Source organism: Trichomycterus rosablanca, chromosome 12 (assembly GCF_030014385.1).
Source record: "Trichomycterus rosablanca isolate fTriRos1 chromosome 12, fTriRos1.hap1, whole genome shotgun sequence".
In the NCBI taxonomy this organism is placed as follows: domain Eukaryota; kingdom Metazoa; phylum Chordata; class Actinopteri; order Siluriformes; family Trichomycteridae; genus Trichomycterus; species Trichomycterus rosablanca.
The window spans coordinates 33,768,998-33,782,125 of NC_085999.1; the positions used below are offsets into that span (position 1 = coordinate 33,768,998).

The 13,128-nt window shown below is 38.0% G+C and overlaps 1 protein-coding gene across 1 annotated transcript; it reads left to right on the top strand.

Moving 5' to 3' along the window:
- The first annotated feature begins 1,017 nt into the window (after positions 1-1,017).
- Positions 1,018-11,347, top strand: glra2 (glycine receptor, alpha 2). The gene is made up of 9 exons (XM_063005755.1): positions 1,018-1,091; positions 2,601-2,734; positions 4,164-4,231; positions 6,888-7,111; positions 7,257-7,339; positions 7,423-7,560; positions 7,801-8,015; positions 10,200-10,349; positions 11,000-11,347. Exons 1-9 carry the CDS (start codon positions 1,018-1,020, stop codon positions 11,255-11,257), a joined length of 1,344 nt encoding a protein of 447 aa, XP_062861825.1. The 3' UTR covers positions 11,258-11,347.
- Positions 11,348-13,128: the final 1,781 nt, after the last annotated feature.

The window sequence follows — 13,128 nt, forward strand, 5'->3', positions numbered from 1 at the left end:
CAACTAAAAAAAGTATTCACTCTCTATATTTAAGTGTAGAAAAAAAATAAATTCAGTTCTTCAAATTAATACTGAAAAACTAAAGATTTTATTTTAAAAGCTGTTATTTGGTTTTATTTACCTTCACTCTTAATTAGATACTTATTATAATCATCAATGAGCTTCTTTTAGAACTTTGGCTGGATCTTCGGCCCATTCGACAGAATTTAACCAAATTTGTTGGTTTCCTGGTACAGTTCGCATATTTTTGATAGGGTTGAGGTCAGGACAGTGAGCCGGTCAGATCATAAGCTTAATTTTAGCCTGATTTATTCATTCCGACACTAGTTCTGATGTGTGTTTTGCGGTTTTTGTGTTAGGAAAACATTAAATAATATGACACTTAAGCTTTAAGCTATACAACATATATGATTATAATACTGCCACCACCATAGTTTACAGGGGATACCTGGGTATTGGGTTTTGCCAAATAAGTCTGACCACAAAAACCTTCTCAAAGTTTTTTTTTTCTTTTTTTGTATGATCAACAAACTTCAGTCTGGTTTTAAGTTGTAGGATTTGGAGCAGGAGCATCTTGATAGCCGCTTCATAGCCTATAGTCATGTAAAGCTCACTTGACTGTGGACAGTCATGTCTGTATTTAAGCATATCTGCTTATGGTTCATCTGCACCAATTACTTCCAGCGTAAGCAGCAACGCTGTAATTTTTGAGCGTCTACATGTGTGTGGCCTCATCAGTCGAAGTTTCAGTTCAGCAATCAGCTCACGTTGGTTCATGTTTGGTTTTTTTGTGCGACAGTGCGCATGCGCCAAATCCCAACCTCTCTGTGGAGCTGAAGTGACGGAGCGCGCGTTTCTTTCTGGTTGGTGGTTCTCTCATCTCGCACCCGTTCCTCGGATTTATTCATTCTGTTCTTATTCAGCTCATTCCGGTTGTTTTCTTGATCTTTTATTCGGTTTTTGTCGGATGTTGCTTGAAGCAGGTGGCGCAGAGCTCCGCGCGCGGGTCTGACAGGAATGAGTCGCGCGCCTCTCCAAGTGCTGCCGGTTCTGCTCGCGTGCACGCTGTACCTGCACCCTCATCAGCTCAGGTGTGTGGACGCATGTTCATAACTGCTACATAACCTGAACTTCATATAGTGAGTTCACTCTGACATAGACTAAAATAGACCAGCTTCAGTCTGATAGAACTGTTCTGTGGGTCAGCGCGACCCAAAACTGCTTCAGAACCAGTAAGGAAAGAAATTGGGTGTGAGCTGAGTACCTGAAATAAGAGGATGGATCCATCAGGGCAGATGAGTCTATTAGATTCATTATAATGAACAGCATGGATCAGAAATAAAAAATCTTTCTAGTCTAATCATTCAGACTTTCTGGAATTATTATAGCACGAGGCAACTAACAGAGTTTGGTCACGGTGGACTTTCAGATTTAAAATTCAATTTTCAAAATTTGGGGTTGATTCTGGGTCACTGAAATTAAAAACCTCATTTAGCCTTTCTAATACTCCTTTTCAATAATGTTAGCAGTGTGTTTTAGGAGGGTGGGTCTTTCTAAAATATGAACATTCATAAAAGAGGGTTTGCTCCATAAGGTGTACCTGGTCCTGAAAAAACGAGGCATGTGTTGTAATGGTTATGTTGTTTGTAGCGTTATGGAGTCTTTACTATACTGATATTTTGTGGCAGTCTCCAAACATAAATCAATCTGAAAATCTTTATTACTTTTTCATCTCATTTCTCAGGGGTCCAAGGTTTTGTGCTTTTTACACAAAATAATGCACAAAAATCCTGATTGCCAGTGCAACTGCATTCAAGCACCTACTATTTGGCCTCTGTGTAACTCTTGTTGCCTCTTGTTATTTAAATTATATAATAATCAAATATTTTTTATGTTTGCTATATGATGTTAATTGCAATAAATCTAATTACCTCACCTGCACAGCTGGTTCTTAAAACTCCAAAAGATTTTTTTCTTCTTTCTTGCACTGTAGCGTCTAAGCTAAAGCTTGCTTCACTGTGGTGGTACCACTTCTCTTTCAGACTTGTTTCAGGAGGTTTGGGTTTTTAAGCCAACCTTGGCAAACAAACCACTGTTCCGTGTACATTGTACTTATACACAGTTGTCTGTACAGATGATTTTAGGAACTGGAGTGTATTTAAAAATGCTAAATATCTCTGATCTACTTTCTACTTTCTCTGTCCAGAGCTTTCTAAACTTTCCTGTTGTAATAATAGTGCTTAGTTTAATAGGTACATTTCATTTTTAAGTCATCAAATGCAGATATCATGTCATACAGGTGTATGTAAGATTTTTGAACTGTAGTAAATTATGATTGAATAAAAGGATTAAGAAAAACAGGTTCAGGTTGTGTTGCAGCTACAGACAGAAATAAGACATTGAGATTGAATATAATAAGATTTATTTCTGAGATTATTAAACAATGCTGCTTTGATTGGGGAAATAATTATAATTGCAGAGAGAGCTAATCAGATACATCAGACCTGCTTAATTAGTTTAATTACTCACCATGAAAGGGGAATATCATGTGTAATAATAATTTAGCTCTTATATTCAAGTCTGTGGTTTTTTTACTGCAGGGTAATGGCTGCAAAGGAGAACGACAGGTCATCATCACGAGGTTCTTCATTAACCATGTCACCTTCTGATTTTCTGGATAAACTGATGGGGAAAACGTCAGGATACGATGCACGCATCAGACCAAACTTTAAAGGTACTGAGAATCTGGTTTAATATTTAATGTGCTCTGATAGGAAGGTTTTAATGAATCTAATAATACATTGACTGTTAAATCATGCCATGATGAAGCTGTTCCTTCTCATGTCTTCATCCATGTGAGCAGAACTAGTAAAAACACTTTTAAAGCCTCAGAGATTCCTGCAGCTATTTACATCCATAAAAAATAACATTACACAGTGTACTTGCTGTGATCTTTACAGGATGCCCACTTTTAGGGAGAGAACTCTGTTAAAAGGCTTATAGTTTTTGAATGTGATGTTCAACAAGCTTATGGTCAGGTGGCTTCATAATTTTAGTCACTGCCCTGCATGTTGTTTGTTACAGTTTTTACTCATGTCCCCACGTTTTGGTCCATGCCCTAGTGGTTTTGACACATGGCCTTTTGATTTTGACCAATGTTCAGTGGTTTTGACCCATAGCCACTGATTGGTTCGACCCTATGTCCATTATGATTGTACAGTATGTTTTTTATAAGTAAATTGACATTTAAAATCAGCTTATATCTAAATAATTTTAAAACTATCTGGTCTGGTCATAGTCTTGTGTGATTAAATGTGAAGCCATTTAAAATAACAGGAACCATTCAGGTACTATAAACCCACTACACACTGACTCTGTACAATGGAAACGTGAATTTGGAATTTGGTTCCCTAATTCCTAATTCCTATTACAAGCTCTTCATTCATTTATCTCGTTAACCTCTTCCATCCTGGGTCACGTGAATGAATTAAATCTGACTAATCAATGAAGGAGGAAGTGATGCTCTAGTCTCTTTCCATCATTTCAGAACATCCAGTTAATTCAGACTCTGATCATATCAGCTGAACCAATATTGGACTTATTGTTTCAGAACTGAGTCCATCTGGACCCTGACTGTGGTACCACTGGGTAAGTGTATGAGACCAGGTAGATCTAGTCCTCAAACAACTTATGGGGTCTACTTCAAATGAAGTCTGGTGCGGAACCTAACCCAAACCCTGCCTAATGGTTCTAAATCTCTGTCTAATGCTTCTAACCAACAGCTTATTGGTTCTAAATGTTAGTCTACTGGTTCTTACACATTTTTACAGGTTCTAACCCCCTGCCTATTGGTTTTAATCCATGTTTATGGGGTTCTAAACCCCAGTCTACTAGTTCTAACCACCTGCCTACTGGTTCTAACCACCTGCCTACTGGTTCTAAATCTCAGTCTACTAGTTTTAACCCATGGTTATTGGTTCTAACTAACTGCCTAATGGTTCTAAACCATGTTCTTCATTTTTTACCCCCTGTCTACTGTTTTTAACCCATGCTTACTGGTTTTCCACATTTTTATACAACACAATGCTGTGTCATTGTTAGCTTATCATACACTACTAATTATGATAATGTTCACTACAAACACGTGTAACTTTTTTTTGCAGGGCCTCCAGTAAACGTCACCTGCAACATTTTCATCAACAGCTTTGGCTCCATCACTGAGACCACCATGGTAAGCTCAACAGCTTCTGAGATCTGATTTGATAGCAGTGTCATGCGTATCGCTCCCTACCTGCATCAGTTAGAACAGTGTAGTACCTGAGACCAGAATGCCACCACTAATAAACCACCACCATCTTCAACTTTACTAATTACTTCATCCTATTCAGGGTCGCTGTGGTTCCTGTGTTCCAAATTATACACTTTCCAAGTCCACTTTATACTACCATATGGCCAAAAACATGTGGACACCCCTTGTCATTACTGCATTTAGGTGTTTGACACATACATTAGTTACAGTATAATAAATTATGTGCTTCCAAATTGTGGCCCTTTTTTGTTCTAGCATGACCGTGCTCCTGTGCGACCAGTGAAGGCCATAAAGACATGTTTAATAAGTTTGGTATGGCCTGCACAATCCCTGACCTCAGCTCCTGTGACTGAGTGGGTTGGGTGAGTGAGTGAGTGAGTAAGTGATGAAGTAGTTAATGAAAAGAAATGAATGGTGGATAAACATTCTGCAACAGATACTGTACTGATCATCGTGGTTACAGAACAGATTTGGGACATGTCAAATGTAATACAGCTTGAGATGTATTAACGGGACCCACATGGGATGTTAGCTCTCTTTATTGACTACCAGTCTCATATTGCTAGCGCTTGAAGCCATATTGGATTCCTGCACCTGCACATTTCTGCAGATATTTCAGTCTGAATAATTCACACATCCATTGCCGGCTAATTATTCTCTTTGGTTTGCATTGGGCCCTTGGGAATTGTCCATGCTAAAGCTGAGGATTTAAACAGATTGATTGTAGCCTAGCATCTTCAGATGGACACATGCGGTGAGGGGAAACAGTTAGGCAGCATCGTTCTGCTCTTCGTCATGAAAATCCTTATTAATCCAAATCAAATTTATCTCTTGTCACTAGTGAGTCCTAACATTCCTCTGTAATGAGGATCATATCAGATGCTAATCATGTTTACGGCTGAGAGAGGAAACATTGCTAATAAAGCTTCAGTACATCAGCAGTGTTATAATACATTATTATCCACAGCTAATAACCACATGCTAACTGTATATCCATTTCAGAGTTCTAATCTTTTACTATTTCATTTGAATGCATTCATGCGTTCATGCGAACAGTACGCTACACTGTACAGTGTTGAATAGAAATGAAGTGTAATACAAACCTTATTTCCAGAAATGTTGGGACATTTAGTAAAATGCAACACTAAAAACGATGAAAGAGGGGCTAAATAAGAGAACAGTGCAAGTTCTCTGGACCTGAGCTTATCTCATTAGTCCAAGCTAACAGTATGCTACACTGTACAGTTCATGTTGCTGACGAAGTGATGAAAGACATTAGAAATTAGGGACAGTGGTAGCTCAGTGGTTAAGGTGCTGGACTAGTAATTAAAAGGTTTCTGTCAGATTGCCACTGTTGGGCCCTTGAGCAAGGCCCTTAATGCTAAATTGCTTAGATTGTTTACAGTGACAATTGTAAGTCGCTTTGGATAAAAGTGTCTGTTAAATGCCGCAAATGTAAATGATGTTACAAGCTTTTTTAGGACAGTTGTAGCCTAGTGGTTAAGGTTCTGGACTAGTAATAGAAAGGTCGCTGGTTCAAGCCCCACCACTGTCAGATTGCCACTGGTGGGCCCTTGAGCAAGGCCCTTAACCCTCAATTGCTTAGATAATATACTGTCACATTAGAAAAAGTGTCTGCTTGAGTCCATGTTTCAGATTGGTTTTGGAACTAATGAACGGTTAATTCTCTGTGCCAAAATAAAAAGGACCATCCAGACTGTATCAGTAAAAGGTGCAAAAGCCAACATCTGTCACAGTACGGGGATGCATCAGTGCCTGTGGCATGAGTGGCTTGGGTATCTTTGAAGGTACCTTTGTATATTGGGATTTTAAAGAGACAGATGCTGCCATCAAGTGCATAATAATTTCAGCAAAACGATACCAGGCCTCATTCTGCAAACTTTACAGCAGTGTGACTTTGTACACACAGAGTCTGTCTGAAAACCTAGTTAGCTCTCTACATAGACACATTTTATGTCATTTACACGCGCTTCAAAGAAGAAGACGTCTAAATTCTTAGCGGCCTTAAAATGCTGCTTACCGAGGTGCCTTAATTAAGTGATAATCTGACTGAATAACGTTGAAGCGTGATGAAGGGAATCCCAGCATTCAGTGCGGCACAGCTTTTCTCACAAAAAATTACAAATATCCTTAGACTGTGTAAATAATTTTCTGTAATTATTATTAAAAACACATTTAATGAAATAGTTGAATAGTTGAAACTTAATTGTTTAGTGTAATACATCAACAGGATAAACAATTATTGTATTTAAAATACCGCAAGTTAAAAACATTTTAAACCTAACAGGTAATAAAACCTGAACTCAATAATTAGATGTGGTGTCCACATATTTTGTCCATTTAGTACATGTTGGATGCTGGATAGATTCTGGTTCTGGATCCTCAGCTCCTTAAGAGTAGGTGAGCAGGCTAGTTTAACTGTTATAAATGTGTTCAATGAGAGAAGCTGTGGCCTGTTCACGGGCAACACTTGGACCCTGGCTTGAACTGTGGACATGGCTGCATTCAAGAGTTTCATGGTTTCATTCCTGAATGTTGTTGTTTTTGGGTTGTACAGGATTACAGAGTGAATATCTTCCTGCGTCAGAAGTGGAATGATCCTCGGCTGGCCTACAGCGAGTACCCAGACTCTTCTCTGGATTTAGATCCCTCCATGTTGGATTCCATCTGGAAACCTGATCTGTTCTTTGCTAACGAGAAAGGAGCTAATTTCCATGATGTCACCACTGAGAACAAACTGCTGAGGATTTTTAAGGATGGAACCGTTCTCTACAGCATTAGGTACATTCAGAGCTGAATAAACTGAGTAATTTTTTTGTAAAAAAAAAAAAAGAATGCTACTGAAAAGTAGCAAAAATTATATGGACACCGACACAGGATAAGAAACGGACAGTAATTTAAAAGTGAAATTTTGGTTGTTTTGTAGGTTGACGCTGATCTTGTCGTGTCCGATGGATTTGAAGAATTTTCCCATGGATGTTCAGACGTGCATCATGCAGTTGGAGAGCTGTAAGTTTTCTTTACTGTGTTTAATCACTGATAACATTCCGATAATAACATCATTTCATGAGCATTATATTTATAATTTTCAGTCGGCTACACCATGAACGATCTGGTGTTTGAGTGGTTGGAGACGGCACCAGTGCAGGTAGCTGATGGGCTCACGCTACCCCAGTTCATCATCAGAGAAGAGAAAGAGCTTGGATACTGCACTAAACACTACAACACGGGTAACATCCTCATGTACAAACCCCATTTCTAAAAAAGTTGGAACATTTTAAAAAATGTAATATACGAGGGATCTTTAAAAAGTTTCTGTAATCTACTCTTCATAGATTACAGTATATTTAACACAAACTGGCAGTTCAGTTGAGAATTAGACTAGAAACCATTCTTAGTTTTTGGATCAGCTAATGTCTTGAATTATACAGTGGTTGTTCCTCAAGTTCCTCATGTTCTTCTACCTGCAGGTAAGTTTACATGTATCGAGGTGAAGTTCCAGCTGGAGAGACAAATGGGTTACTATCTGATCCAGATGTACATCCCCAGTTTACTCATCGTCATCCTGTCCTGGGTTTCATTCTGGATCAACATGGATGCTGCACCAGCTCGCGTGGCCCTCGGTATCACCACTGTTCTTACCATGACCACCCAGAGCTCCGGATCCAGAGCTTCACTGCCAAAGGTACTGAACATAAGTGTATGTTGTCTTATATCACATAAGTGTCTTATAAGAGTCTCACTGTTAGGCAATCCTATGTAGAGCAAAAATAAAGAAGAAGAGGAAAGATGACACGCTAGTTACTTCTAGATCATTAGCAGTGTAGCAGTCTTATGGGTGGATCAAAGCACATCTGGAATTCACGTCCAATTTTCCAATCTGATTCAGTTTTTATATTGATAGAGAACAGATCTGGGTTCAGCTTGTTATCTTCTAGCTCCTAGTTAATTTCCCAAGCTGAAGTTGAACAGATGAGAAAGAGCACAGCTTGAATCTGTAGCTGCTTTTTTAGTGATGGAGGAGAAGATCCTGTTAGTGTCCACCAGAACACTAACAGGATCATTTTCTCAGGAAGCTCTTTGAGTAATTTCGCTGTGTTCAGAATCCAAAACACCAAATCACAACTAAAAATGAAAAAAGGCAATTGAGTTGTAGAGTGTTTCTTCTATCACCTTCATTTCCACTTTTCAACAGACTCATTTATTTATAAGTGTTTTGGAGTGTAATCAAATCCCTTCCCAGTCTTTGAGGTTCACGATCTGCTGATATGAATGGATTCAGCTCATTTTCTTGTTGTTTGGTCTCACTGAGGGGGTAGAATTTGGGGCGTTTGTTCTCATTTTGAGAACTGATTAACTTTTTAAGTCTTGCATCAATAAAGCCAAATTTTAACTTGTATAATAAATATTAAATATAAATATTAAATGTCAGTCAGGAGTTTAATTTTGACCTAATTCAGTCCTCCAAGTTAATTACAGGACAATAAATTGCATTTATGTAGCTGCAAAACAAATAAATTCTCAAATTACAAGTGAATCATAGTTCAAATACTAAATCTCAAAGTAATAATTTCAATAATTTCCCTTGGGATGCATAAAGTATCTATCTGTCTGTCCGTCCATCCATTCATCCATCCATCTATCTAAATTACTGACTTAACCATAATGATGGACCATTTCCACCTAACATTCCACCAAGTTTCTAGTCCTTCTCAAAAGGGAACCTGTTGGTTTGAAAGAACATAAAAAATTGAATCAAATTAATCAATCAATCCAATGATGATACGTTAAATCTTTCAAAGTATTTCCTTTTTTATTTTGGACCAATGTCTTGTTATGCTAGCAGCCAGTTAGCAGAGTACAGATGGGAAGTGGTACAAACAAACAGAAGTACAGGTTCTCCAGCTCTAGAACCCTTACTTCATAACTTATGATCCATCCTATAATTCTTAACTAGTGAATGGGGGCAGTAACTTGTCCAAAACTGTGATTTTGGGGTTGGAAAACTTTGTGATTCAGCGTGATAAATTAGCAGTAATGGGGCAAATCAGAAAAGTGGATGAAGAACAAAGGCAGCTTATAGACTGTATTGATCATGAGGAAGAACATGAGGTGGTGATGATGAGTGTTATGTAAAAGTCATTATGTCAAAGTGTTTTACTGGATTTTCAGATTTACAGGTTCTGATTTAGAGAATCTAATCAATATCAATATCATCAATAACCAGTTCTAATGACAGTGTCTGAACATCCCACTGCCAAAATCTGCCAAATCGTCAGGAGTGTCCAAATATCCCACTGCCAAAATCTGTCCAAATATATATGAATGTATATATATATTAATAGTGCTGAATCTTATGAGGAAAACTCCAGATGTTGAAAAAGGTTTAGTTGAACTGAGATTGGTTCTTGGTAAAGCTGCTGTATGTAGCTTCTGCTGTTATAAGTTTTACATAATAACAGAGAGTCTGCATTGTGGGTTGAGTTTAGTATTTGTTTTTCAGACTTATATCGCTTTTCATTGTGGATTAACAACATTAATTTAAATACACATTTCTGCTGAACAACGTTCTTTTGCCTTATTATATTTTAACAAAGGGGAGCAGCTTTAAGTGGAAAAAAGTTTCAGGCAAGCACATGAACATATGTAGCATCATCCAGTTCAATTCCAGAGCCGCCGTATAGAGCATCATTGAGTAGCACCCTTGAGTGGCACCAATAACAGATTTGCTCGTAAATTCTAAGCCCGCCATGTGTCAGCATTTCTGTTTTTTCCTAATAGAAGCTTCAGAGATTTCAGACTTTAGCATTTGAGTAATTACTCGATTAAATGTGACTTATTAGGTGTATTTTTTGTTGTGTCTGTACAGGTCTCGTATGTAAAGGCTATAGATATCTGGATGGCTGTGTGCTTGCTCTTCGTATTTGCTGCATTATTGGAATACGCTGGTGTCAATTTTGTCTCCAGGCAGCAGAAAGAGTTTCTCCGACTCAAACGAAGACAGCGACGAAATCTCAAGGTACAAAATATCTTAGTTTTTTTTTGTCGGAGGAATTCTAATTCACAAAGTCACATTATCCTGGTCAGGGTTGCAGCGGTTTTGGTTTTCCCAGAATCACAGAGTGCAATGCAGTAATGATGTTTCACGTGTATGTACAGATTTGTATTGATGAACTGGATCAGATGTTTGACATGATTAATCTTTGTTCTATGTTAACTCTGGTCTCCACATGAAATCTGAGAGGAATTAACACATTCATGATTATTAGACACCTGCTACTCATTTACATAAATCTCACATTTATAATTAAAACGTCTTTATTAACTACTGATTTTATTCATCCAGCTAATTCACATGATTCCCATAGTGGCTACTTTCATGATCAGCCAGGGGTCCCACAGAGGTCCCACAAAATCTCCTATATTTTTAGAACTTAGCATTACATCTGATTAATATTCATGATCAAATAAAATATCTAAGTTTATGTTAGTTTGTAAAGCAAAGAAAAAACTAAATATAAATCTACACTTTTTTATTTGCATTACAGACTGTACTTTTTGTGCAAATACAGCACTTTAAGTGCACAGCAGGTATCTCATGTATATATTTAGGAGCCAGTATACCTCCCACTCTGTCCTTTAATGTGGTGAAAATTTGCTGGTTTTCAGGAAGAGGAGCTCAGAGATGGACGTTTTCATTTGACCGGCTATGACATAGCTACCTGCGTGAAGGACGGCATCATGACTAAAGTCGACAGTGCCATCCAGCAGACGTCAGTGGAGAACAACAGGAAAAAGTTTGTGGACAGAGCGAAAAGGATCGACACCATATCAAGAGCAGCTTTTCCTTTAGCGTTCCTGATCTTCAACATCTTCTACTGGATCACCTACAAGATAATCCGTCATGAAAGCTCTGCTCGAGTGTAGCGGCTTCAGTGAGGTTTAATCAGGAGGAATAAACATGTTGTGATCCTTCACCAAGGAAAGCAGCAATGAGGAAGAGTTGGGAGGAGTGTGTTAATGGTGTATTGTGCAGGTGTCTGGTTTTGTCAGGGATTTAAACATAGACTGAACTGGTGGATGGTTAGTACGGATGTACAGATGTGTTCCAGCAGCCGGAAACGTGGTAATACTGGTGGAGAAAAGTGAACCATGTTGGAGGATCTACAGGACATCAGCCTGAGCAGTATTGAATGGTGCAGAATGCCAGTCTGTTAATGGTATTTATTTTTATATTGGGTGACGTTTTGAGGAATCAGAGACATTAATACTTTTACCTTTACATCATCGACGGATCAGATGTTTCAGAATTCTTTATTTATTTATTAGGATTTTAATGTCGTGTTTTACACGTTGGTTAAATTCATGACAGGAACAGTAGTTACTGGTTACACTGGTATTCATCAGTTCAAGTTTATTGTCAAACAGTCATGGATAATTTTGTATCTCCAAAATTCGTCTTGGACTGTGGCAGGGAACCGGAGCTCCCGGAGAAAACCTACGCAGACACCGAGAGAACATGCAAACTCCACACAGAAAGGACCCGGACCGCCCCACGTTGGGAGCGAACTCAGGACTGTGAGGTGACAGTGCTACCCATTGTGCCGCCCTTGTTTCAGAATTGCTTTTTTTCCTCATCATGATCAGTGTTGCCAGAATTTTCTGTTAAAAAACCTGAAAGTGAAGCCTCATTATAGCACTTTGGGTTAAAAGGTAACTGAAGCCCTCCAGTTATGCAGGGATTTGGCATGGCTGAAATTTGACAACCCCAACTGTAATCTACCATCTCAAGTTCTTCTGCCTGTCTATTTTATACCACACATGCTTTCTCTTTATTACCTGTTCTGACCAGAACTACACTTTAGATAGAGCATCACATACACAACAGAATTCAGATTAGCTAATAAATGCTGAAGCAGCTCTGTGTTGTTTTAGATGTATATATGTTAGCGAATGACATGTTTAGCTCATTAAAACCCGAGAATCAGATATACAGCAGTGTTAACTTAAAGCTAAAGCTTTTAGCATAAAGCTAGCTAGCTACCTCAACACATCTACAACTCTATTCATAATTTACCACCATGCAAGTTAGCAAGCTTGCTACTAAATTACCATGAATCAACTCTACTTACTGTAGTTTCTGGGAGTAAAGAAATTACTAAAATCTAGGGATGTAACGATACACTCTACCCACAATGCGATATGATTCACGATACTGGGTTCATGATACGATTTGCTCCCGATTTTTTTAAACAAAACGAAATTGAAGACAAATGATGACAAAGTTTCCTTTTATTATTTTTCTTTTAAAAAATAAAATACTGTATTTGTGCTTATCTTTTATTTATCTAAATAATAAATGCCCTTTTATTTCTGAGGGAGGTACAAACTATGCCAAATAATGCTTATTGTGTAAAAAACTGAAAATAAATTTTGAAACAAATCCAACATTATATAAATAAATAAATAATAAAAATAAAGAAAGTATCCTCACATAAATACATTTGACTTGAAAATCCCCTAACTTTGTGAAGTGCCGTCAACCAGGCGAGGTGAATAGCGCCAGTGCCCGCTGCTGTTTAAAATGAATATTGATTCATCTTAAATGAAGAACCGATTCGAATCATGGCACATGTGCACCGATTTTTAACTGTCTTGTGGTGCATCGTTACATCCCTACTAAAATCTGAGTTCTACCAAGTACAGCTTTAAGTAAATAAAGTAAGCAACACTCCCACAGCCTGAAGCTCTTATTTTATATTCTCACTGGTGAGTTGCTAACATACCAAACTCTGACT